Source organism: Suricata suricatta, chromosome X, assembly GCF_006229205.1.
Source record: "Suricata suricatta isolate VVHF042 chromosome X, meerkat_22Aug2017_6uvM2_HiC, whole genome shotgun sequence".
Classification (NCBI taxonomy): Eukaryota; Metazoa; Chordata; class Mammalia; order Carnivora; family Herpestidae; genus Suricata; species Suricata suricatta.
Window position 1 is genome coordinate 47737771 of NC_043717.1, and position 27753 is coordinate 47765523.

At 40.2% G+C, this 27753-nt stretch overlaps 1 protein-coding gene across 8 annotated transcripts in view; it reads left to right on the forward strand.

The window, feature by feature from the left end:
- HEPH (hephaestin) overlaps nt 1-27753 on the forward strand; it is a 129578-nt gene that overhangs the window by 42435 nt on the left and 59390 nt on the right. For 4 of the 8 annotated variants that reach the window (XM_029930284.1, XM_029930289.1, XM_029930290.1 and 1 more), the window contains exons 9-11: nt 15766-15977; nt 18859-19009; nt 21367-21579. The exons of 2 other annotated variants lie outside the window; for them this stretch is intronic. In XM_029930284.1, the coding sequence (XP_029786144.1) occupies nt 15766-15977; nt 18859-19009; nt 21367-21579 (576 nt within the window). The remainder of the gene's footprint in view (nt 1-15765; nt 15978-18858; nt 19010-21366; nt 21580-27753) is intronic. 2 more of the 8 variants (XM_029930286.1, XM_029930287.1) reach the window with 1 other exon arrangement.

Here is a 27753-nt window from a genome sequence, read left to right on the forward strand (position 1 = left end):
TTTAATTCCGCTCTGATCTTTATTATTTTTTTTTCTTTTGCTGGGTTTGGGGTGTTCTTGCTGCTCCCTTTCTAGTTTCCTTAGGTTCTCTGTTAGGTTTTGAATTTGCGCTTTTTCTGATTTGTTGAGGTAGGCCTGTATCACAATGAACCTTCCTCTTAAGATTGCCTTTGCTGCATCCCAGAGAGTTTGAATTGCTGTATTCTCATTTTCATTCATCTCCATATATTTTTTAAAATTTCCTCTCTAATTGTCTGATTGGCCTAATCATCCTTTAGTAGGGTAGTTTTTAACCTCCACATTTTTGGTGGTTTTCAAGACTTCTTCCTGTGGTTGATTTCAAGTTTCATAGCATTGTGATCTGAAAGTGTGCATGGTATGACCTCAATTCTTTTGATTTACGGAGGGCTGTTTTATCACCCAGTATGTGATAAGTCTTGGAGAATGTGCCATGTGCACTCGAGAAGAAAGTGAATTCCCTAGCATCAGGATGTGGAGTTCTAAATATATCTATCAATTCCATCTGCTCCAGTGTGCCATTCAGGTCTATTGTTTCTTTAGTGATTTTTTGTCAGGCTCACCTATGCATTGTTGTAAGTGGGGTATTAAAGTCCCCTGCAATTAGCACATTCTTATCAATAAGATTACTTTTGTTTGTGATTAATTGTTTTATGTATCTAGGAGCTCCCAAATTTGGCGCATAAATGTTTATAACTGTTAGCTCTTCTTCATGTAGAGTCCCGGTAATTTTCATATAATGTCCATCTTCATCTTTTGTTACTGCCTTTATTTTAAAGTCCAGTTTGTCTGATATAAGTATGGCTACTCCAGCGTTCTTTTGGCTTCCAGTTGCATGGTAGATATTGCTCCATCCCCTTACTTTCAATCTGAAGGTGTCTTCAGATCTAAGGTGAGTCTCTTTTAGGCAGCAAATATATGGGTTTTGGGTTTTGATCCATTCTGCTACCCTGTGTCATTTGACTGGAGCATTCAGTCCATTGACATGCAGTGTTATTATTGAAAAATATGGGTTTAGATTCATTGTGTTCCCTGTAGAGTGCATGTTTGTAGTGATGTCTCTGGTACCTTTATTCCTTGCTACATTTCCCTCATAAGGTCTCTCAAGATTTCTTATAGGGCTGGTTTGGTGGTAATCAATTCTCTACTTTTGTTGATTTGGGAAAACCTTTATATCTCCTTATATTTTGAATGACAGGCTCGCTGGATAAAGGATTCGTGGCTGCATATTCTTCCTGTTCATCACATTGAAGATTTCCTGCCATTCCTTTCTGGCCTCCCAAGCTTCAGTAGATAAGTCTGTAACCACTCTGATAGGTTTCTCTTTGTATGTCAAGGCCCTTTTCTCCCTAGCTGCTTTCAGAAGTTTCTCTTTGTCTTTATATTTTGCCAGTTTCACTATGATATGTCATGCTGAAGGTCGGTTTACGTTATGTCTTAGGGGAGTTTGGTATGTCTCCTGAATTTCAACGTCTTTCTCTTTCCTCAGATTGGGGAAATTTTCATGTATAATTGGTCTAGCACGCCTTCAAGCACTCTGTCTTTGTCTTCCTCTTCAGGAATTCCATTGATACGGACATTGTTCCGTTTGATTGTATCATTCAGGTCTCTAATTCTCCTTTCATGCTCCTGAATCATTTTCTCTCTCTTTTTCTCGGCCTCCTCTTTTGCTATAACTGTGTCTTCTAATTCACTTATTCTCCTCTCTGCTTCTTTCAATACATGCATTGGCAGCCTCCATCTTATTATTCATTTCATTTAGAGCCTTTTCTAACTTCTCAGAGCTATTTTGAAGGTACTAGTCTTTGTATCAATATCTTTTCTGATAACTTCCATGTTTTTTTCAAGCCAAGCAATTCATTTTATGACAACTGTTCTAAATTTTTGTTGAGTTATGTTGTTTATGTCTGTTTTGAGCAGTTCTGTAGCTGTGATTTCTTCATGGAGTTTCTTTGGAGAAGAGTTCTTTCATTTCAATATTTTGGCTAGCTTTCTGTCTCTTGTCCATTTTAAAAGCTCATTCTTCACTGTGCGTTTATTAGTATACCTCTATAGAAGGAGGCTCTTGGAGGGTCTAGGGTCTGTCGTTTCAGGAGATGTTTTTTTAATGGTGTCTCTCAGTTTCTCTTGTTATGCCTCTGATTAATTTATTTCCCTACTCAGCGATATTTGGGGTTTTCCACTATGTGTGCTTTGGGTTGTTTCTTGAGGTAGCCCTGAAAAGGAAAATAGACAGACAAACACACAGAGAACACAAGCACACAAATGTACTGATAAAGAAGCAAACCTAAGGGGAAAAGAAAAATAGGAACAGGAAAGAAAAGAGAGGAGAAAAAACAAAAGAAGAGAAAAAACAAAAGGAGAAAGAAAAAAAAGCACGCGGGAAGTGGGGGGGGCAACAACAGTCAGAGATAAAGTACAGTCTGAGGGCTTAAAACCTGCAGTGGGGGTTGTGGGAGATAAGGATGGAGTAAAGGAAAAACTATCTGGATGGTAAGAGTTGATCTAAGCACAGCAGTGCCTAATTGTTGGTCTTTCCCAGATTCCAGGGGGAAAGGGAGAAAAGAAGGAAATAGGAAGATAGTAAAGAGAAGACAGGGGAAAAATTAAAAATATTAAGAAAAAAACCAATTAACAGTAATAAGCAAAAGCACAGCAGCTCTCCAGCGCGGATGAGCGTGGCTTGGTGTAGGTGGATCGGGTCTCAGGGATTGCTCCCTGAGGCCCTGCCTTGGTGGATGTGAGGAGAAGAATGGCGATGGCCACCCCAAATCCCCCTCAGACCATGCATTCTAGCCACTCTCTGGAGTCCAACCTTCTTGTGCCTCTGGCAGATCTAATTGTTTCTGTTTCCTAAGTTCTGCCCGGTTTCCAAGCCCTTGCCCGCACACTCAATATTGCCACCACAGTTAAAATCGCCTGCGGGTGGGTGGCTTTCTGGTCGGGATCAAACAGGGGGATTGTGAAGTCAGATTTTTCCCCTGGCTCCACCTGAAGTCGGTGAGCTGCCTGGTCCGACTGAACACCCCCGCTGAAGGCACAGATATCTCCCTCAGCACTCAGTGGCCCTCTGTCCTGGGCTAAATCTCTTCTCTGCAGGGATTGCGCTGTGGGGGGATTCAGTCTCTACTTCTCTTCCTCTGGTCTCTCTCCTGCCTTACACAGTGGACCGCACAAGGCTGTGAAGGTCCCTGCGTCTCTGGATTCCCGGTGTCCCGCGTGAGCGACTCTCAGGGGATCTGTGCACCTCCAGTCTCTCGGCTGCCCCACACTGTGCGGCTCTCCGCTGATGTGTCCACCTCTGGTCTCACAGCCACCCCCCGCCCCCCGGCTAAGAGCGGTGCCCGTAGGGACACCTGGGTTTCAGAGGGCCCAGCCCCAAGCCTCTGGGCACTAGGCACTTTGTCTCCGGAGTGGGCGCTCCCTCTCCTAAAGTCTCTGGTCCCAGTTCTCACTCACTCACTCAGGCAACCATGAGACTGCTGTCCATAAGAGGTTTGTCCGCACACCTCTGTTCTTGGAGTTCAGAGAACTGTGGCTTTTTAATTCTCAGTTTGATAATTGTGAGTGGACAGAGGTAATGGGGCTCTGCCTTCTTGCCGCTCCCTACCACATCTTCTTCATCCACTCATCAGGTGATGGACATTTCGGCTCTTTCCATGTTTTGGCTTTTGTTGACATTGCTGCTATGAACATTGGGGTACATGTGCTCCTATGCATCAGCATTTCTGTCTCTCTTGGGTACATCCCCAGCAATGCTATTGCTGGGTCATAAGGGAGTTCTATGGATAGTTTTTTGAGGAGCCTCCACACTGTTTTCCAGAGCGGCTGCACCAGTTTACTTTCCCACCAACAGTGTAGGAGGGTGCTGTCTTTCCACACCCTCGCCAGCATCTATAGACTCTTGCTTTGTTCATTTTAGCCACTCTGACTGGTGTGAGGTGGTATCTTAGTGTGGTTTTGATTGATGTTTCCCTAATGATGAGTGATGTTGAGCATTGTTTCATATGCCTGTTGGCCATCTGGATGTCCTCTTTTGAGAAGTGTCTGTGTATGTCTTCTGCCCATTTCTTCACTGGGTTATTTGTTTTTTGAGTGTGGAATTTGGTGAGATTCTTGTAGATTTTAGATACTGCCCTTTATCTGATAAGTCATTTCCAAGTATCTTTTCCCATTCTGTCGGATGCTTATTAGTTTTCTTGACTGTTTCCTTTGCAGTGCAGAAGCTTTTTATTTAATGAGGTCCCAATAGTTCAGTTTTGCTTTCATTTCCCTTGCCTTTGGGGATGTGTCGAGTATGAAATTGCTGCAGTTGAGGTGAAGGAGGTTGTTTCCTACTTTCTCCTCGAGGGTTTTGATGGCTTCCTGTCTCGCATTCAGGTCCCTCAGCCATTTTGAGTTAATTTTTGTGTATGATGTAAGAAAGTGGTCTAGTTTCATTCTTCTGCATGTTGCTGTCCAGTTCTCCCAGCACCACCTGCTAATGAGGCAGTCATTTTTCCATTGGATACTCTTTCCTGCTTTGTGAAAAATTAATTGGCCGTGCATTTCTGGGCCCAATTCTGGGTTCTCTATTCTATTCCATGGGTCTATGTGTCTGTTTTTGTGCTAATAGCATACTGTCTTGATGATGACAGCTTTGTAGTAGAGGCTAACATCTGGGATTTTGATGCCTCCCATTTTGTTTTTCTTCTTCAATATTACTTTGGCTATTTGGGGTCTTTTGTGGTTCCATACAAATTTGAGGATAGTTTGTTCTAGCTTTGAGAAGAATGTTGGTGCAGTTTTGATGGGGATTGCATTGAATGTGTAGATTGCTTTGGGTAGTAGTGACATTTTCACAATATTTATTCTTCTGATCCATGAACAGGGAATGTTTTTCCATTTCTTGGTGTCTTCTTCAATCCCTTTCATAAGTGTTCTATATATTTCCTCATATAGGTCTTTTACATCCTTGTTTAGGTTGACTCCTAGGTATTTTATGGTTTTTCGAGCAATCGTGAATGAGACCATTTTCTTGATTTCTCTTTCTGATGCTTCATTTTTGGTGTATAGGAATGCAACTGATTTCTGTACATTGATTTTGTACCCTGCAACTTTACTGAATTCGTTGATCAGTTCTAGAAGGCTTCTGGTGGAGTCTGCTGAGTTTAACATGGAGAGTATCATGTCATCTGCTAAAAGTGAAAGTTTGACTTCTTCTTTGCCAATTCTGATGCCTTTTATTTCCTTTTGTTGTCTGATTGCTGATGCTAAGACTTCCAGTACTATGTTAAACAGCAGTGGTGAGAGTGGACATCCCTGTCGTGTCCCTGATCTCAGGAGGAAAGCTCTCAGTTTTTTTTCCATTGAGGATGATATTGGCTGTGGGCTTTTCATAAACTGCTTTTATAATGTATAGGGAAGTTCCTTCTATTCCAACTTTCTGAAGGGTTTTTATTAAGATAGGGTGCTGTATTTTGTCAAATGTTTTTTCTGCATCTATCGACAGGATCATATGGTTTTTATCCTTTCTTTTGTTAATGTGATGGATCACATTGATGGATTTGCGAATATTGAACAATCCCTGTAACCCAGGATTGAATCCCACTTGATCATGATGGATAATTTTTATTATATGCTGTTGAATTCGAACTGCTAGTATCTTGTTGAGTATTTTTGCATCTGTATTCACTAAGTATATTGGTCTATTGTTCTCTTTTTTAGCTGGGTCTCTGGTTTGGGTGTCCAGGTAATGCTGGCTTCATAGAATGACTTTGAACGTTTTCTTTCTAATTCTATTTTTGAAATTGTTTGAGAAGAATGGGTATTAGCTCTGCTTTAATGTCTGGTAGAATTCCCCTGGGAAACCATCTGGCCCTGGGCTCTTATACGTTTGGAGATTTTTATAAGGGTTTCGATTTCTTCACTGGTTATCAATCGATTCATACTTTCTATCTCTTCCCGTTTGAATTTTGGCAGTGCATGTGCATTTAGGAATTTGTCCATTTCTGCTAGGTTGTCCAGTTTGTTGGCATATAATTTTTCATAGTAATCTCAGATGACTCCTTGCATTTCTAAGGGATTGGTTGTAATAGACCCTTTTTCATTATTGATTTTTTCTATCTGGGTGCTCTCTCTTTTCTATGAGGAGCCTGGCTAGAGGTTATTCAATTTTGTTTATTTTTTCAAAGAACCAACTCTTGGTTTCATTGATTTGCTCAACTGTTCTTTTGGATCCTATATTGTTTATTTCTCTCCTGATCATTATTATTTCTTTAATTCTGCTGGGTCAGGGTGCTCTTGCTGCTTCCCTTCTAGTTTCAGTAGGTGCTCTGTTAAATTTTGAATTTGTGATTTTTCTAGTTTGTTGAGATTGGCCTGGATTGCAATATACTTTCCTCTTAGGACTGCCTTTGCTGCGTCCCAGAGATTTTGGATTGTTGTATTTTCATTTTCATTGGTTTCCATATATTTTTAAATTTCTTCCCTAATTGCCTGATTAACCCAATCATCCTTCAGTAGGGTGGTTTTTAACCTCCACATTTTTGGAGGTTTTCCAGACCTTTTCTGTGGTTAATTTCACCTTTCATAGCATTGTGATCTGAAAGTGTGCATGGTATGATCTCTATTCGTTTAACTTATGGAGGGCTGCTTTATGCCCCAGTATGTGATCTATCTTGGAGAACGTGCCATGTGCACTCGAAAAGAAGGTGAATTTCCTAGTTTCAGGATGCAGAGTTTGAAATATCTACAGTTCCTTCTTTTCAATGTGTCGTTCAGGTCCATTGCTTCTTTAGTGATTTTCTGTCTGGTTGATCTATCCCTTGCTGTCAGTGGAGTATGAAAGTCCCCTGCAATTAGCACATTTTTATTAATAAGATTGTTTCTTTCTGTGATTAATTGTTTTATGTATTTGGGTGCTCCTGAATTTGGTGCATAGATATTTATAATTGATAGGGCTTCCTGATGGTGAGACCCTGTAATTATTATATAATGTCCTTCCTCATCTCTTGTTACTGCCTTAATATTAATGTCCAATTTGTCTGATATTAATATGGCTACTCTGGCTTTCTTTTGGCTTCCTGTCTCATTATAGATATTTCCCCATCCCTTTACTTTCAACGTGAAGGTGTCTTCCGGACGAAAATGTGTCTCTTGTAGACAGCAAATAGATTTTTTTTAATCCCGTCTGCTACCTGTTTATTTTTGGTTGAAGCATTCAGTCCATTTACATTCAGTGTTATTATTGAAAAGTGTGGATTTAGAGTCATTGTATTCACCCTAGAATTCATGTTTATTGTGGTATCTCTGGCACCTTGTATTCTTTGCAACATTTCCCTCATAGAGTCTCTCTTAGGATTTCTTGTAGGGCTGGTTTGGTGGTCATGAATCCTCTCAGTTTTTGTTTCTTTGGGAACACTTTTATCTCTCTTTCTATTTTGAATGACAGGCTTGCTGGATAAAAGATTCTTGGCTGCAAGTTTTTTCTGTTCATCACATTGAAGATTTCCTGCCATTCCTTCCTGGCTTGCCATGTTTCATTAGATAGGTCTGTAACCACTCTGATAGGTTTCCCTTTGTATGTGAGGGCCCTTTTCTCCCTAAATGCTTTCAGAATTTTCTCTTTACCTTTATATTTTGCCAGTTTCACTATGATATGTCGTGCCAAAGGTCGATTCAAACTATGTCTTAAGGGGGTTCTTTGTGTCTCTTGAATTTTAATGTATATTTCTTTTCCCAGATCTGGGAAATTCTCAGTTATAATTTGGTCTAGTATCCCTTCCGGACTTTTCTCTCTGTCTTCCTCTTCAGGAATTCCTATGATAAGGATATTGTTCCATTTGATTTTATCACTCAGGCCTCGAATTTCCTTTCCTGCTCCTGGATCAATTTCTCTCTCTTTTTTTCAGCTTCCTCTTTTGCTATAACTATATCTTTTAATTCACCTATTCTTCTCTCTGCCTCGTCAATCCTTGAGGTGGCTGCCTCCATTTTTTTATTCACCTCATTTATAACCTTTTTTAAACTCATCACAACTATTTTCAAATTGCCAAGTCATTGTCTCAGTTGCTTCTTTGATGCTTTTTTCAACCCCAGTGATTAATTTTATGACAAGTTTTTTAAATTCTTGATCTGGTATGTTGAGCAGTTCTGTGGCTGTGACTTCTTCCTGGAGGTTCTTCGAGGGAGAGTTCCTTCGTTTTGTCATTTTTGCTAATTTTCTGTCTCTTGTCAGCTTTAAAAGGTTCATTGTGCACTGTGAACCTGTTAATATTGCTCTTTTAAAGGAAACTTATTGACTGTCCAGGGCTTTTCTTTTCAGGAAATATTCTTTTGATGGTGTCTCTCAGTTTCTCTATTGTGCCTTTGAGTATTTTATTTCCCTACTCAGCTATATTTGGGACTCGCTGTCTAGCACACTTTGGCTTGTTTCTTGGTGTAGCCCTAAGAAGGAAAACAGACAAGCACAAAGGGAACAGAAGCACACAAATGCACAGACAAATCAAACCAACAAACACATTAAAAGGGGAAACGAAAAGAAAGAAAATAGAGAGGAAAGAGACGAAATGAAGTTAAGAAAAAACTGTGAAGGGGGTCAGAGACAAAAAAGGACAATGGACAGTCTAAAAGTGTATGGCCACTTGAGGGGGAGGTAAGGATGAGATACAGGAGAATATATCTGGATAGCAAGAAGGTAAAAAAAAAATAGGGAGAAAAGAGAAAGAAAAATAAGGAGTAAAAATTTTAAGTAAAAAAGTTAATAATAATAATAAATAAGTACAAAAAAAGAAGAAACAAAGAAAAAAAATGAAGAAAAAAAGAAAAAGGAAAAAAACAAGCAGCAGCTCCCCCTCATGGATAAGCGTGGTTTGGTGTGGTAGGTCTTGGAGGCTGCTCTCAGGGGCTCTGCCTTGGTGTCTGCAGAGAGTAGAATGGCTGCACACCAAGCTCCACTGGAACTACACACTGTAGGCCACTCTAATGAGTCCGATCTCCTTCTGCTGCGGTTGAGCAAAGTTGTGTTTTCCAGGCCCACCTCAGTTCAAAGTTCTAGTCCATACACTTTTATGCTACCACAGATGAGATGTGCTTGCTTTGGTGGCTGTCTTCTTAGGGAGAAGATTCTGTTTCCTTTGGCTCAGGCAGGGATTCCGGCTGCCCCTGCCTGAGGTGATGAGTGCCGCCTGAGGTGAGGTGTTCAGCAGGAGGTGAAGCGCACACCCTCCCAGACACTGCTGTGGATTCCCAGCCCCCAGTCGGGATCAGGATCACGTTGGGGGAGGGATGAGTTTCTCTTGGGGCCACTTGTGATTCCTGCTGCTGTTGCCCGAGGTGCTGGATGCTGCCAGAAATGAGCTTGGAGCTCCTGCAGCCTGAGCACGCACCCAGGTCTCCACCGCCACCAAATCACTGCCAGGATCTCGTAGGGGTGGAGGCTATTTTTTCCCTATTTGCACCCAGGATTCGGGATTTGTGCGGGCAATGCTGGGGGCGAGATGCTCTGTAGAAATAAGGTGCGTGCTCCCACTCCAAAAACCGAGGTCAAAGTGAACGCCCCTGGAGCCTCTGCCATGGCCGCTGACTCTCTGCCAAGATGGCGCAGGGTTGGAAGCAGTTCTTTCCCTTGCACCACCTGGGTTCAGGATTTGGGCTACCCAGCAGTTATATATGGAATGAGAGTTTCTCTCTCCAAGTGTGGTTAAATGTTCTTTATCTCTTCCCCAGAGACAGTACTATGAGCGTGTTCAGTTTCTCTGTCTCTTCCATTTGTCTCAGGCTCTGCGCACTTGCCCTGTGTTGGGCTGGGGCTCCCACATCCCCTGCCCGTCTCAGGCTGGCCCATTTTCCAATCTCCCCAGTTTGCATTCACTCACTCAGGTATCTTTGAAGTTCTCTTCTTTCTGGGGTCTGTATTTTCTCCTTCCGCTCTTGCAGATGAGAGTAATGTTCTTCTCAGTTCGATAGATGGGGCAGACGAAATTTACAGAGCTCCCTTCCTCTCCACCATGTTGGCTCCTCCCTGGATACTAGCCCTTTATCTGATATGCCATTTGCCACTATCTTTTCCCATTCTGTCGGTTGCCTGTTAGTTTTTTTGATTGTTTCCTTTGCCTTGCAGAAGCTTTTTATCTTGATGAGGTCCCAGTAGTTCATTTTTGTTTTTGATTCTCTTGCCTCTGGGGATGTGCTGAGGAGGAAACTGCTGTGATTGAGGTCTAGGACGGTATTTCCTGCATTCTCCTCTAGGGTTTTGATGGTTTCCTGTCTCATATTCAGATCCTTTATCCATTTTTTGTGTGTGTGTGTGTGAATAGTGTCAGAAAGTGGTCATTTTTCTACATGTTGCTGTCCAGCTCTCCCAACACTACCTATTGAAGAGGCTGTCTTTTTTCCATTGGATACTCTTTCCTGCTTTGTCAAAGATTAATTGGCCATATATATGTGGGTCTAGTTCTGGGTTCTCTATTCTATTCCATTGGTCCATGTGTCTGTTTTTGTGCCAATACCATACTGTCTGGATGATGACAGCTTTGTCATATAGGCTAAAGTCTGGTATTGTGATGCCTCCCATTTTGTTTTTTTCTTCAGTATTACTTTGACTATTCGAGGTTTTTTGTTGTTCCAAATGAATTTTAAGATAGTTTGTTCTAGCTTTGAGAAGAATGCTGGTGCAAGTTTGATGGGGATTGCATAGAATGTGTAAATTGCTTTGGGTAATAATTAAATTTTAACAATGTTTATTCTTCCAATCCATGAGCACAGAATGTTTTTCCATTTCTTTGTGTCTTCTTCAATTTCCTTCATAAGTCTTCTATAGTTTTCAGCATACAGGTTTTTTACATCTTTGGTTAGGTTTATTCCTAGGTATTGTATGATTTTTTGTGTAATTGTGAATGGGATCTGTTTCTTGATTTCTCTTTTTTTTTTTTGCTTCAGTTTTGGTGTATAAGAATGCAACTGATTTCTGTACATTTACCTTGTATCCTGCAACATTAATGAATTCATTGATCAGTTCTAGAAGGCTTCTGGTGGAGTCGATCGGCTTTTCCATGTACAGTATTATGTCCCCTGCAAAAAGGGAAGTTTGACTTCTTCTTTGCCCATTCTGATGCCTTTTATTTCCTTTTGTTGTCTGCTGCTGCTAGGAGTTCCAACACTATGTTAAACAAGAGTGGTGAGAGTTGAGATCCCTGTCATATCCCTCAATTCAGGGGAAAAGCTCTCAGTTTTTCCCCATCGAAGATACCATTAGCTGTGGGCTTTTCATAAATGGCTTTTATGATGTTTAAGTATGTTCCTTCTATCTCGACTTTCTTGAGGGTTTTTTTTTTTTTATCAAGCAGGACTGTTGTATTTTGTCAAATATTTTTTTTCTGCATCTATCGACAGAATCATATCGTTTTCTTCTTTTCTTTTGTTACTGTGATGTATCACATCGATGGATTTGTGAATTCTGAACCAGCTTTGTAACACAGGAATAAATCTCACTTGATCATAATGGATAATACTTTTTATATGCTGTTGAATTAGATTTGCTGGTATCTTGTTGAGTATTTTTGCATCTGTATTCATTAAGGATATTGGCCTGTAGTTCTCTTTTTTCGTTGGGTCCTTGCCTGGCTTAGCAATCAGAGTGATATGTGCTTTGTAGAATGAGTCTGGTAGTCTCCTTCCATTTCTATTTTTTGGAATAACTTGAGAAGGATTGGCTTTAACTTTGCTTTAAACGTCTGGTAGAATTCCCGTGGAATCCATCTGGTCCTGGGCTTTTATTCGTTGGGAGATTTTTGATAACTGATTCGAATTCATCACTGGTTATGGGTATGTTCAGATTTTCTATCTCTTCCCATTTGAATTTTGATAGAGGATGTGTGTTTAGGAATTTGTCCATTTCTTCTAGATTGTCCAGTTTGTTGGCATATAATTTTTCATTGTAATCTCTGATGATTGCTTGTACTTCTGAGGGATCTGTTGTAATAGATCCATTTTCCTTCATGATTTTGTGTATTTGAGTGTTCTCCCTTTTCTTTGTGAGGAGCCTGGCTAGACGTTTATCAATTTTGTTTATTTTTTCAAAAAACCAACTCTTGGTTTCACTCTTCTGTTCAATTGTTTTTGTGAATTCTATCTTGTTTATTTCTGCTCTTATCTTTATTATTTCTTTTCTTTTGCTAGTTTTGTGGTGTTCTTGCTGCTCCCTTTCTAGTTTCCTTAGGTGCTCTGTTAGGATTTGCGTTTTTGTTCTTTCTAGTTTGTTGAAACAGGCCTGGATTGCAATGAACTTTCCTCTTAAGACTGCCTTTGCTGTGTACCAGAGAGTTTGAATTGTATTCCCATTTTCATTTGTCTCCATATATTTTTTAATTTCCTCTCTAATTGCCTGGTTCGCCCAATCATTCTTTCATATGGTAGTTTTTACCTTCCACATTTTTGGATGTCTTCCTGACTTCTTCCTGTGGTTGATTTCGTGTTTCATAGCATTGTGATCTGAAAGTGTGCATGGTATGATCTCAATTCTTTTGAATTTATGAAGGGCTGTTTTATGACCCAGTATGTGATCAGTCTTGGAGAATGTGCCATGTGCACTCGAAAAGAAAGTGAATTCCCTAGTGTCAGGATTCAGATTTCTAACTATATCAATTAATTCCATCTGCTCCTGTGTGCCATTCACGTCTATTGTTTCCTTAGTGATTTTTGTCTGGTTGACCTATCCATTGTTTTAAGTGGAGGTATTAAGGTTCCTCACAATTAGCACATTCTTATCAATAAGATTGCTTCTGTTTGTGATTAGTTGTTTTATATTATTGGGAGCTCCCGAATTTGGCACGTAGATGTTTATAATTGTTATATCTTCCTGATGGAGGGACCCTGTAATTATTATATAATGTCCTTCTTCATCTTTTGTTACTGCCTTTACGTTAAAGTCCAGTTTGTCTGATATGAGTGTGGCTACTCCGCTGTCTTTTGGTGTCTAGTCACATGGTAGATATTTCTCCATCCCCTTACTTTCAATCTGAAGGTGGCTTCATGTCTAAGGTCAGTCTCTTGTAGACAGAAAATAGGTGCATTTTGGTTTTTGATCAATTGTGCTGTCCTGTGTCGTTTAGGGCATTCAGTCCATTTACATTCAGTGTTATTATTGAAAAATGTGTGTTTAGATTCATTGTGTTCCCTCTAGATTGCATGTTTGGAGTGATATCTCTTCTACCTTATATTTCTTGCAACATTTCCCTCATAGAGTCCTTAGGATTTCTTGTAGGGCTGGTTTGGTGGTGATGAATTCTCACAACATTTGTTTATATGGGAAAACTTTTATCTCTACTTCTATTTTGAATGACAGGCCTGCTGGATAAAGAATTCTTGGTTGCATATTTTTCTTGTTCATCACATTGAAGATTTCCTGCCATTCCTTTATGACCTGACAAATTTTATTAGATAGGCCTGTAACCACTCTGATAGGTTTCCCTTTGTATGTTAAGGCCCTTTTATCCCCAGCTGCTTTCAGAATTCTCTCTTTACATTTTTTACAGTTTCACTATGATATGTCATGCTGAAGGTTAGTTTAAGTTACATCTTAGGGAAGTGACGTATGTCTCTTGAATTTCAATGTGTTTCTCTTTCTCCATAGTGGGGTAATTTTTGTGTATAGTTTCGTTCAATACCCCTTTATGACATTTTTCTCTTTCTTACTCTTCAGGAACTCCTATGATACAGATATTGTTCTGTTTGGTTGTGTCACTCAGGTCTCTTATTCTCCTTTCATGCTCCTGTGTCAGTTTCTCTCTCATTTCCTCAGCTTCTTCTTTTGCTATAACTATGTCTTCTAATTCACCTATTTTCCCTCTCTGCTTCTTCAATCCTTGCATTGGCAGCCTCTATCTTATTATTCACCTCATTTATAGCCTTTTTTTTAACTCATCACAGCTATTTTGAAGGTTCCTAGTCTTTGTAACAGTATCTTCTCTGACAGCTTCTATGCTTTTTTCAAGCTCAGTGATTAATTTTATGATAACCGTTCTAAATTCTTGTTGAGTTATGTTGCTTGTGTCTCTTTTGAGCAGTTCTGTCGCTGTAATTTCTTTCTGGAGTTTCTTTAGAGGAGAGTTCTTTCGTTTCATCATTTTGGGTAGCTTTCTGTCTATTATCAGTTTTAAAAGCTCTTTTTGCACTGTGTGCCTGTTAATATGGCTCTATTAAAAGAGGCTCTTTCACTGTCCGGTCCTGTCGTTTCAGGCGATGTTCTTTCAATGGTGTCTCTCAGTTTCTCTTGCTGTGCTTGTGATTAATATATTCCCTTACTCAGTGATATTTAAGACTTTCCTCTCTGTGTGCTTTGGCCTGTTTTCTGAGATAGCCTGAAAAGGAAAACAGGCAAACACACAGGAAACAAAAGCATGCAAATGCACTGATAGATCCGGTAAACAAGCTAACCAATTGGGAAAGTAAAAAAAGGGAGCAGGAAAGAAAAGAGAGGACAGGAAAGGAGAAAGAGAAAACAACAACAACCACACACACACACACACACACACACACACAAACTCAAGGGCACAGAGACTGCCAGAGATAAAGGACAATCTGAGAGCCTAAAACCTGTGGAGGAGAGAGATAAGAATGAGATAAGTGAAAAATATCTGGATAAGGGTTGATCTAATCACAGCAGTGTTAAATGTTGGTCTTTCCCACACTCCAGGGGGAAAAGAGAGAGAAGGATGAAATAGGAAAATAGAGAGGAGAAAACAAAAGAAAAAATTATGGAAGCTTAAAAATGAAAAATAATTGGGATAGAAAAAATTGAAAAAATATTAAAAAATAACACGAAGAGAAGAATCCATGTCTCTAGCGTGGGTGAGCGTGGTTTGATGTGCATATGTCAGGTCTCTGGGCCTGGTCTCTGAGGCCCTGCCTTAGTGGATGCAGGGAAAAGAATGGTGACACCTCAAGTCCCTCTCAGATCATGTATTGCCAGCCACTCTCTTGGTTCCAACCCCTGCCCCCCCCCCGTGCCATGGGCGGGTCAAATTGTTTCAGTTTTCCAAGGTACACTAGGCCTTCAAATCTAGCCCACCCACTTTATAAGTTTCCGCCACAGATAAAATAACCTCTGGCAGCCAGGTAGCTTTCTTGTCGGGACTGTGCAGGGGGATTGGAGATCCAACCCTTCCCTGGCTCCACCTGAGGTCTTTGGGCTGCTGGGCCCACTGGATCGCAAGCCCACTGAGAGGGTCGGATTTCTCTCCCTGCATCCAGTGGCTTGGCTCTGTACCTCCCTGGAGGCCGGTTCGCGCCAGGTGTCTTGTGCTGCCATCTTGCGTGCAGTGTGGCTGGCTTGCTGGCAACTCTCAAAATCCTGTGCCAACATGCACAGCCGTCCTGTGCATTTATACACCAATAATGAAACAGTAGAAAGAGAAATCAATGAATCTTTTCCATTTACTGCACCAAAAAACAAAAGATACCTAGGAATAAACCTAACCAAAGAGGACCAATAAGTTTTAAAGACCCTAATAATCCTTCAGTCTTATGAGTTTAGACAATTGAAACTTGGCAAAATTTAAATTTCCCCATTTTGCATAACAACTATTGGCAGAACGAGAAGCTAACTTTTGTCTCTTCACTCCTACCTAGGATTCATTTTAATATTCTATATTGCATATTGCTGCTACTCAAAAATAACTTGTAGTTTATAATTTTTGCCACATTCTTTGGAGCTGTTGATTCTCACTGTAATGAATATGATAATTAGTCATATTTTTTTCACTGCAGGCTCATCCAACCGAGGCTTGGTGGCCAAGCCCTTTGAGAAAGTAACATATCGCTGGACAGTCCCCTCCTATGCTGGACCTGCTGCTCGAGATCCTGCCTGTCTCACGTGGATGTACTTCTCTGCTGCAGATCCCATAAGAGATACGAATTCCGGTCTGGTGGGGCCCCTATTGGTGTGCAAGGCTGGTGCCTTGGGGGCAGATGGCAAACAGGTATTGCCAAGGTTTATGACTGGAAAGCCTGCTGGGAAGAAGATAAGGATGTGCTGCCACATAGGAATGAAAAATGGAAATGTGTTCTAGAGATAAGGGAATGGAAAATAAAAACCAAGCTATTTAATCAGAAATGAATACTTGGCGACCTCATGCTACTTTGCATGCTATTCTTTCATTCACAAACATCTTTCTTAGTCTCTATTTCTTTTTATTTTTTATTCTATAATAACCTCCTCATTTTTAAACCTCAGTTTCCCCTAAACCTCGATCTTAATTTTGTGAATGTCTTTCTCATTTCTTAAGTGGAAATTTTTTGTATTTTATTTTTTAATAGTTTATTGTCAAATTGGTTTCCATAAAACATCCAGTGCTCTTCCCCACAAGTGCCCTCCTCCATTACCACCACCTCCCTTCCCCCTCCTCCTTCCCCTTCTACCCTGTGTTCATTTTCAGTATTCAATAGTCTCTCAAGTTTTGCATCCCTCTCTCTCCCCAACTCTCTTTCCCCCTTCCCACCCTCCCGATCCTCTGTTAAGTTTCTCCTGTTAGACCTATGAGTGCACACATATGGTATATATCCTTCTCTGCCTGATTTATTTCACTTAGCATGACACCCTCTAGGTCCATACACTTTCTTACAAATGGCCATATTTCATTCTTCCTCATTGCTATGTAATACTGCTGCTATGAACATTGGGATACACTTAAAGTGAGTTAACATAGAGTGTTGTCATGAATTCTGGAATAGAGCCCAGTGATTCAACTCTAAATATGATACCAAATGCTCATCCCAAGTGCCCTTCTTAATGTCCAACACCAACTTAACCTATCCTCCCACCCACTTCCGCTCCAGTAACCCTCAGTTTTTTTCTCTCTATTTAAGAGTCTCTTATGGTTTGCCTACCTTACTGTTTTTATCATATTTTTCCTTCCTTTCCCCTATGTTCATTTGTTGTGTTTCTCAAATTTCACATATGAGTAAAATCATATCATATTTGTCTTTTTCTGACTGACTTATTTCTCTTAGTATTACATTCTAGTTCGATCTATGTTATTGCAAATGGCAAAATTTCATTCCTTTACATTGCCAAGTAGTATTCCATTGTTTATATATACCACATCTTCTTTATTCATATCAAATGATGGACATTTGTGCTATTTCCGTAATTTGGCTATTGTTGATAGCACTACTATAAACACTGGGGTGCATATGCCCCTTCACATTAGCATTTTAGTATTCTTTAGATAAATACCTAATAGTGCGATAGGTGGGTTATAGGGTAGTTCTATCTTTAATTTTTTGGCAAAACTCCATACTGTTTCCCAGAGTGGCTGCTCCAGTTTGCTTTCCACCAGCAGTGTAAAAGGGTTCCCCTTTCTCCCCATCCTCACCAACATCTGCTGTTTCCTGAGTTGTTAATGTTAGCCACTCTGACAGGTGTGAGATGGTATCTCTTTGTGATTTTGATTTGTTTGTCCTGTATGATGAGTGATGTTGAGCATCTGTTCATGTGTCTGTTAGCCATCTGGATGTCTTCTTTGGAAAAGTGTCTCTTCGTGTCTTCTGCCTATTTCTTCACTGGATTATTTGTTTTTTGGGTGTTGAGTTTGATAAGTTATTTATGGAATTTTGATACTAACCTTTTTTCAGATATGTCATTTGCAAAACATTTTCCCATTCTGTTGGGTGCCTTTTAGTTTTGTTCATTGTGCCCTTCACTGTGCAGAAGTCTTTTATCCTGATGAGGTCCCAATAGTTCATTTTTGTTTTTATTTCCCTTGCCTCTGGAGACATGTCTAGTAAGTAGTTGCTGCGGCTGAGGTCAAAGAGGTTGCTGTCTGTGTTCTCCTGTAGGATTTTGATGGTTTCCGTCTCACATTTAGGCCTTTCATCCATTTTGAATTTATTGTTGTGTATGATGTAAGAAAGTTGTCCAATTTAATTCTTTTGCATGTCACTGTCCAGAGTGACCCTAATTTCTAAATATCTTTTAATATTTGTGTTCCTTCATATCCACTTCAACATTTCTAGCTGTCTATCCTTGGGCAAGGTGCTTAAACTCCCTGTGCCTCAACTTCTTCATCTGTAGTAAAGGTTAACAATAAAAGCAGATATCTTGGGTTTTGTGAGTATTAATTAAAATAATCCATGTTCAGAGCTTCATTGCAGTGTCTGGCACATAATAAGCCCTAAGTAAATATTGGAAGTAATAATAATGGTGATGATGATGATATTAATAATAAAAGCACATTAATAACAATTTTATATCCTTTTGTTCTCTAATCCTCTCTGGTCAGAGAATTCTCTTGATCTCCAAGCCGTTTTTCCTCACATCTTTCCACACGTGACTCCAGGCTCTCTTCTATCACACTCTTTATTTCTCCATAATCCCCATTTTGCACTTCTTCCCTATCCACTTTCATATATTCCTCCCCTCCAGTTTTGTCAATTTATTCTGACCTCTTTCTCCCACCCTCATTTTGAAATTATCAGAGAAATGGCGCCTGGGTGGCTCAGTTGGCTGAATATCCAACTTCAGCTCTGTGTGTGGTTTTGAACCCTTCATCGGGCTCTGTGCTGACAGCTTGGAGCCTGGGCCTTGCTTCAAATTCTGTCTCCCTCTATTTCTGCCCCTTCCCTGCTTGCACTTTGTCTCTTTCTCTTTCAAAAATAAATAAACATTAAAAAAATTGAAATTGCCAGAGTAAAAACTGTGTAGCAATAACTATAACCCTAGGTAGGTGGTATGGGCTTGACTCTGTATCTAGAAAAATAAATAAGAAAGAATCAGAGCTTTTTAGGTCTGGAGATGCACAATCCACAACTGCTTAAACCGTAGTCATTTTTTTTCTTGTGTTCTCTTCCATGGACCTACAGAAAGGGGTGGATAAGGAATTTTTTCTTCTTTTTACTGTGTTGGATGAAAACAAGAGTTGGTACAGCAATGCCAATCAAGCAACTGCTATGTTGGATCCCCGACTGCTCTCAGAGGATGTCAAAGGCTTCCAAGACTCCAATCGGATGCATGGTATGGGGAGTACTTTTGCCCTGAGAAACAATTGTGAGGCTATAAGTAAAAACCCAACCTAACCTTAATCATGTTCCATCTGTGAAAGCACTGATCCCATGGTCAACTCTACTCAAAAGATAAGCTAGATTGAAGAATTCTATCTAAGACAACATATCTTATGATTTGCACCTTTTTGGGCTCTATCTTGTGTTACACAGTATGGGGGACATTGGAAAAAGTGCTATGAAATGAAAATTGCAAACAAGGCATCCAGTAGAGAGTGAGGAGAATAAATGGATGATACTTTTCCAGTCTTATCTCCTTCTCCATTATTGACCACTACCCCTACCCCCCAACTCCATACTCCTGCCAAATGGGGCTATTTTTCTCAATATAGACATACCTTGTATTTTTCTGACTTTATGCTTTTACAGTGCTTTGCCCTCAGCTTAAGTGCCTTTCCTTATAATTTTGCCTTTAGCCTGTGGAAATTCTTTCAATTCTCTAAAGTCTTACACAGAAGCTACTTCATCCATGTAACCATTTTTTTATCACCTAGTCCCAGGATAATGACACCCTCTTCTGAATCACTATTGCTTTTTAGCAGACTATTTTAACAGCGTATTCTATATAGTTATTTGTTACATGGCTTTTGACTTCAACTAGAGTGTAGTTTTTTGAAAGGTGGGCATTGTTTATTGTTATGTATAGTCTACATTTTCTAATACAAAGTAAATGATTATTGAGCAAGTGAACAATCAAATTAATGAGTAGTTATGTAGGTGGGTGAGTGAGTAAATGGGAAGACATGGTCCCAAGTTTGCAAAGAGGTCCCAGTATTTTGCAATGAAACAAGACTAATAACACACATGAAATAATTATAGAACAATCCAAGATCAATTATAATTAAGTCCTAAATTATGTGAAATACCTTCCAAGTGACATGTAATTCATAGGAGAAAGTTAATGAGGAACAATAAAATTAAAGAATTCTTGGGAGAAGGGAGTACTTGAGCTGGTTTTGAAAGCTAAATAGGTTTTCAATTATACATTGCAGGCAAGGGAAGCAGAATCAGGAGATTAGCAGTGTTCTCATCAGCATTTTGAGGAATTAACAAGTAGGGTTACTCACTAAAGGTGGTTCCAGTGGATGTGAGGACATTGAAAAGGGGTCAGCTTTAAGCAGGCTTCCCTGTATTTTCAAGAGGAGTTTGAAGGAAGGGAGGGAGTCATGAATGAGTGTGTTGTCTTTTGATTGTTTCTCTTGGTTCTCATAACCAGTTATATCAGCTGGAATAAATAAACCAATCCTGTGAACAAAGTTCATTTCAGTTTGAATAGTACCAGACAACATGTCAGGTGCTTGGGCAGTCATACCAATACATAAAAAATAATGTGCTTCCTTCTAGGTCAATATAATGTGGGGATACATTTGTAAGTAAATAATTGGATTCTGTGATAAGTGATATGGAAAAATTTTGTAAGGAGAAAATTTCATGGAAATGAGAGAGAATGAGAAAGGAGAAGGTAGAGAGAGAAATAACTCTGTTTCACAGAGGAGGTGACATTTGAGCGGGGGCATAATGAATGAGTAGCAGTTTGTTGTGGAGAAACCAGAGGAAAATGTTATTCCAGGCAGAGGGAATGGCATGTGAAAACTCAACATGTGTTTTGTAAGCACCTAGCATGTTTAAGACCTTGAGGATACAGAGACAAATAAAGCTCCAAGGAATAGTGTGTGGCTCTGTATGAGATAGGGTAGGAGGAAATACTGACGGCAAGGGCACCAGGGAGAGGTTTTTTGCAGGAATTCAGGCCATAAATGATGATATCCAGATATTGGGCAGTAACCGTGAAGTAAAAATAGACAGATTGAAACATGAATATGGAAGCTTGAGGGAACCCCAATACTTTATGGAGGGATGAAAAAAAGAACAAGATGAAAGAGGAATAATCAGAGAGGTTGTAAGAAAACCAGGAAAGTGTGGTGCCACAGAAGAGAGTTTCAAGAGAGTGGGAATAGTAGACGCCGGTATCCTCTGTGTGTGTGTGTGTGTGTGTGTGTGTGTGTGTGTGTGTGTGTGTGTGTGAAAGAGTTGTGGTAGTGGAAAGGATTTCAGTTTTGCAAGAATGTGAAGTGTGGTATAGGAGGGAAAGAGGGTGAGTTCAGAAATGACAGTTGGGCCCTTATCCCAAAGAGGCAGATCTTCATAAGTAGAACTAAAGTGGCTTAGACAAGAAGGCAGAGGAGTTGAGGATTAATCTTAAATTTAAAATTGTGGGAAACCATAGTACAGAACTGATGCTTGCTGCTGGCCAGTGCCTGAGGAATTTGTTTTTATCCTCCTGTTTTGTCTTGTGTTTTTGTTTTTCAGCTATTAATGGGTTTCTGTTCTCTAACCTGCCCAGACTGGACATGTGCAAGGGTGACACTGTGGCCTGGCACCTGCTTGGCCTGGGCACAGAGACTGATGTGCATGGGGTCATGTTCCAGGGCAACACTGTGCAGCTTCAGGGTATGAGGAAGAGTGCAGCCATGCTCTTTCCTCATACCTTTGTCATGGCCATCATGCAGCCTGACAACCCTGGTAAGTGACTTAACAGCTGCCCCTATGCTGAAAGGCTCTGTCAGCATGCTGCTGGGTGAGGGAGGTCTGTGAAGAGAAAAGAAGACAAGTTGAGAATTCATGGGAAGTTTTCAAAACACTCTTGTCTCCTATCTCCTCAATGTGCACTCTATGTTCTGGTTATTTGGATTTTTTCTTAGCTGTAGGCAAAAAATAAAGAGCTTAGGAAGCTATTTTCTGGAACAACAGGAAAGATAAATGGATACTGCCCGGCAACAGGGCAACTCATATAGGTAGAGGGTGGACTTGGCTGTGTACTCCCATGGCTATGTAGAAATTTTGTAGATAAACTACTTGCATTTTGAGGGAGGTCCATGAGATATACCTATCTAGTAAGTGCTTTTAGACCGCTCGGCTACGCTACCAAGCCTATCTAGTAAGTGCTTTTAACTCTGATATTCTATGAGGATTTGTGCAAACTTCTGGTGGGAGTGGGGTGGGGTGTGATGTAACAGTTTCAGCCCAGGAACCAGAACATAAAACTTTTAGCCCAAGGTCTTTCATTAATTTGCTATTTAATTTTGGTCTAATCAAGCCCTACCCTGTGGCAGGATTTCTTCCTTCTTTTTTTCTCTGACCCACCACCCTCCCTCTCTCCTTCTTTGTCCTTTCCCATCTTCCCCCTTTCCTCCCCCATTCCTTTCCTTTCTCTCCCTCCCTTTCTCTCTCCCATTGTTCATCCCCCTCCCCTTTCCCCTCTTTCTCTATCTCTTTCCCTCATTTCCCTATCTTTCTTTCATAAAGAAAATTGACTAGAATATTTCTTTAAATTCCATCTATGTCTGACATTTTATAATGCAATAGGGCTTTTCCCTTGCAGTTTCTAGAAGTATTTTTTTTTCAGGTGGTACGTTGCAATAGCATTTGTCAGAAAAATCAGTCAATTCCATACAGTCTCCACTAAACTTGTATTTTAGTTCTGTAAATTCAATTTGTATTTGGTAAAAAAAAAAATCCTAAACCAAACTAGTCTCCTTGACAATTTAATGATTTCAGTCTGGCACTAGGTTTGAAAAACATTTGACATAAAGCTGATCTCCACAGACCTCTTGGGACTTCATATCTGCCCATCCACCTGGGATACTTTCTTGGTTAAGGAGAGTTGTTGCTAGCAAATTAGAAACAATGGTTTATGCAGATGAAAAAAAAACAACAGACACAGATGTTTGTAGTAAAGCCTAGGGTGGGAAACTTCTCAATGAGAAAGACTTTCCAGGAAGGAAAGAAGGAAAGAAGGGAGGAAGGAAGGAAAACAGGCAGAGAAGTCAGAGAAGAAGCAAAAGAGGAAGGGGAATAAAAAAAGAAACTCCTTTCTAGCCTTGAACCCAAAACCAAACCCTGGGTTTATTCTCCTTCCTGCCAGGCTCTCCAGCCAAGTCTTTATGTCTCCCCACGCTTACTCTTACTTTGGATAAATAAAATTATTTTTGTACCACACAAAAGGAGGCCCAAGGAAAGTTGCTGTTGATGGTTTAAAAACATTCTAGTTGGTGATATGGGGGGAGAGGGAGTGAATGGGTTTATTAGAGTAAAGACTTAAAAGAATCAAGATTCCTTAATTATTAACAAAAGCCCAGGCTCTTTTTACCTTTGCATTTTCCAGACCTTTCAAACTCTTTTATCTATATCAAGAATGCATGAGTAATAGATAACAATCTATTACTAGATGATGATGATGATGATGATGAAGATGATGATATTAGTGGTAGAACAATTTTGAGGTAATCTCTATTTAGTTACTTTACTAATGAGAGGAAAAGACAGAGACTTGGATGGAGGAGGATGATTATTAACTCAGGTTAAATATCTTGGCTTTATTATTTTTTTGCTGTCTTGCCCTTTCTCCATCAAGCTGTATTGATTCTTACTCCTAGATGATTTCTTGAATCTTAAGTCTCCTTCATTCTTTCCCTGGGGGCTTGATCTCCTGTGAAGATTGAGAGAGACCATTGGGAGTAGCTCTCCAAACACAAGACAAAAATACTGAGTTAATGGAAAAGGCAGCACCAGAATTTGGCTTTGGAATTCTAGAGGAAGGAGTAGCAATGGGAACTGGTAAATATATATATGTAATTAAGCAGCTTTGCAGATGCCTTAAAAACAACATCATGAAGATTCAACATTTTGTGTACTGGAGGCTTACAGTTATATTTAACAAAGTAGAAAAACAAATCTCTAGAGAAAATACAGCAGAAGGTTAAGGGTGTTTGATTCCTGTGGGTTTATTGGTGATTTTTAATCCTTTTTTATTTACTTTATTTATTTTTAAAATAGTTTATTGTCAAATTGGTTTCCATATAACACGCAGTGCTCTTCCCACAAGTGCCCTCCTCCATCACTACTACGTCCCTTCCCTCTCCTCCTCCCCCTCAACTTTTGGTTCATTTTCAGTATTCAATAGTCTCTCATATTTTGCCTCCCTCTCTCTCCCCAACTCTCTTTCCCCCTTCCCCTCCCCATGGTCCTCCATTAGGTTTCTCTTGTTCTCCTGTTAGACCTATGAGTGCAAACCTATGGTATCTGTCTTTCTGCACCCGACTTTTTCGCTTAGCATGACATCCTTGAGGTCCATCCACTTTGCTTTAAATTTTAATAAGTTTACATTACATTTAATACAAATGAACAATTGTATTTAAAATATTATCTAGCATACATCAGCTCTTCCAGTGTAACTTATGATACTGGGCTCTTTCTATAGTTTAACTATTGTTAATGCTGCTGTGAACATCGGGGTGCATGTGCCCCTTTGAGTCTGTATTTTTTGTATCCTTTGGGTAAATACTTAGGAGTGTAATTGCTGGGTCATAGGATAGTTCTATTTCTAACTTTATGAGTAACTTCCAGACTGTTTTCCAGAGTGGCTGCACCACTTTGCATTCCTACCAATGGTGCAAGAGGGTCCCCCTTTCTCCCCATCCTCACCAATATCTGTAGTTTCCTGTGTTGTTAATTTTAGTCATTCTGACAGGTGTGTGATGGTATCTCATCGTGGTTTTGATTTGTATTTCCCTGATAATGAGTGATGTTGAGCATCTTTTCATGTGTCCATTAGCCATCTGGATATTGTTTTTGGGAAAATGTCTGTTCATGTCTTCTGGCCATTTCTTAACTGGATTATTTATTTGGGGGTGTTTGATTTTGATAAGTTCTTTATAAGATATTGGCTACTAACTCTTTATCAGATGTAATTTGCAAATATCTTCTCCCATTCTGATAGCTGCCTTTTAATTTTATTGTTTCCTTTCTTATGTCGTTTTATGTCTCATTTCTTATCCCTCTTAATTTGTTCATTCTTTCTTTCACTTCCATTTAGTTTTTATGTATCTTACTTTCTGTCTTTTCTTAGTTTTCAGTTTCTTCTATTATTTTTAAGTCTTTTTCTTTTCTCTTTCTCTTTTTTCCTTCCCTTCCCTTTATTTTCTCCTTTTTACTCCTTTTCTTTCTTCCTTTGTTTTTCCCTCCTTTTTTTTTTTGGTTTACCTTCCCTCTCATTCCCTCCCTTTTTAATTTCTTGGTCTTCCTTTCTGTTTTACTTATTTCTTTTCCCTTCTTCCTGTTTTCTTCTTTATCCCATTTCCTTCAATCTGTATCTTTTCTTTCTCTCTGTCTTCCTTTCTTTGTTCCCTTCATTTTTATTCTTCACATCTTATTTTCTTTTATTTTACAATTACATTTTCACAAAGCATAATTAACATGTTTTCTTCTACTTACTGGTTCTAGATAATAGGGATATGAAGATGAATTAGCAGCTCATACTTAATGTGGAAAGGAGAGGATGACACCATTGTGTCAAGAACTATGGTAATATACAGCAAATTATAACAAATTCTTTCTGACATGTGGAGTAAAGCCTTCCTAGAGATTCAGGCATTCAAAATGATCATTCAAGTATAAGTAAACTGTCACCCAGCAAGGAAAGGGGATGGATGGGTGGTGAAGAGTGAATTATTATAGGCAGAAAGAAGCTTTTGATGGTGAATGGGAAGAAGCATCTGCCTGAAGAAGGTTACATAAAACAATTTTATCCAGTGACGCTCAACTCAAGTCATTATGCTAAACGTGTTTGGAAATATGTGGAGGTACTTTTAGTTGTCACAATGACACGAGATATGGAGGGGATCAGACTGTTATTTAGACAGTGGGAGTCAGTGATGCTAAAACTTTCTGCAATATGTAAGACAGTCTTAAACAATGAAGAATAATACCATACAAAAGTGCTACTAGAAGCCCTGTGAAGGAATACTGAGAAATAAGGTTTAAGGGGATGTAAAGTAGGAGGCTACTTCAAGAGGTGATGAGAGGCTACCAATGATTTGAAGCAATATGGAAAGAAGCGATACAGTCAAAGGACATTTGAGAGCAAAATTATAGAACTTTTCTGAGGGGCCGAGCAAGAATAAAAGATGCCCGAGGTTGTCTAGCTTATGTATTATATGCATGGTGACACAATTAACCAAATAAGAAAATACAGAAACAAGGGCAGGATAATAAAGTTTGGGTAGAAAGTACTCATTTTAAGGCATGTAGAGTGTTCAGTTCCTGGTGAATACAGGTGGCGTGGATTTCACAGTAGGTAGTTATGAGTAGAAATGTAAAACTTGGAAATGAAGACCAGGCTAGAGAGCAAATTTGAAAGTTCTCATAGTTCATGTCTATAAGCCTGTAAAGTGATAGAAAATAAAACTTAAAGCAGAAATTAACATTTAAGAGATAAGAATGAGGAGGAACCAATATGGCGGAGAGGAAGGGAACTCTGTAAACTTCGTCTGCTCCATCTATCGAACTGAGAAGGACATTACTCTCATCTGCAAGAGCGGAAGGAGAAAATACAGACTCCAGAAAGAAGACAACCTCAGAGATACCTGAGTGAGTGAGTGCGAACTGGGGAGATTGGAAAATGGGCCAGCCTGAGACAGGAAGGGGAGGTGGGAGCCCCAGCCCAACACGGGGCAAGCGTGCAGAGCCTAAGACAAACGGAAGAAACAGAGATACTGAACACTCTCATAGTACTATCTCTGGGGAAGATATAAAGAATGTTTAACCACTCTTGGAGAGAGAAACTCTCACTTCATATGTAACTGCTGGGCAGCACGAATCCCGAACCTGGGTGGCACAAGGGAAAAAGCAGCTTCCAGCCCTGTGCCATCCCGGCGGGGAGTCAGTGGCCCCAATGGCGGCCCCCAGGGGTACTCATTTCGACCGTGGCTGCAGGAGCAGGAGCACGCACCTCATTTCCATCGCACATTTCACCTCCAGCATTGGCCGTGGGAATCCCAAATCCCGGGTGCCAACAGGGGAAAAAATAGCCACCACCCCAACGCGATACCAGCAGGGAGTTGGCAGTGGTGGAGACCGGGACTCGCCCTTCATCTGCAGGAGCTCGCAGCTCACTTCCAGCAGCACCTGGTGCCTCAGGAAGCAGCAGCACAAATCCCAGCTGGCCCGAAGAGAAACTCATCCCTCCCCCTAGGAGATCACGATCCTGACTGAGGGCTGGGAGTCTGCAGCATGTCTGTGAGGGCGTGCACTACACCTCATAGGGCGCACCTCCTCTCAGGCAGCACACATCACCTCAGGCAGCAGCCGCCAAAATCCCTGCCTCAGCCCAAAGAAACTGATCCCTCTCCCTAAGAAGACAGCCACCAAAGCAAGTACATCTCATCTGTGGTAGCATAAAAGTGCATGGACTAGGACTTTGAACCGAGGCAGGCCTGGAAAATACAACTTGGCTCAGCTGCACCACATTATTAGAGTGGCCTAAAGTGCGAAGTTACAGCAGAGCTTGGCATGCTGCCATTCTACTCTCTGCAGACACCAAGGCAGAGAGCAGCCTCCAAGACCTACCACTCCAAACCATGCCTATCCGCAAAGGGGAGCTGCTGCATCTTTTTTTCTTTTTTCTTCCTTTTTCTTTGTTTTGTACTTACTTTTTATTATTATTACCTTTTCTACATATTTTTTCTTAATTTTTACTCCTTATTTTCCTTTCTCCTCTCTCCCTCTTTTTTTTTTCTTTCTTGCAATCCAGATATATTCTCCTTTATCTCATCCTTATCTCTCCCCTCATCTGGACATACACTTTTAGACTTTCCATTTTCCTTGTTGTCTCTGATCCCCTTTATTATTTTTTCTTCT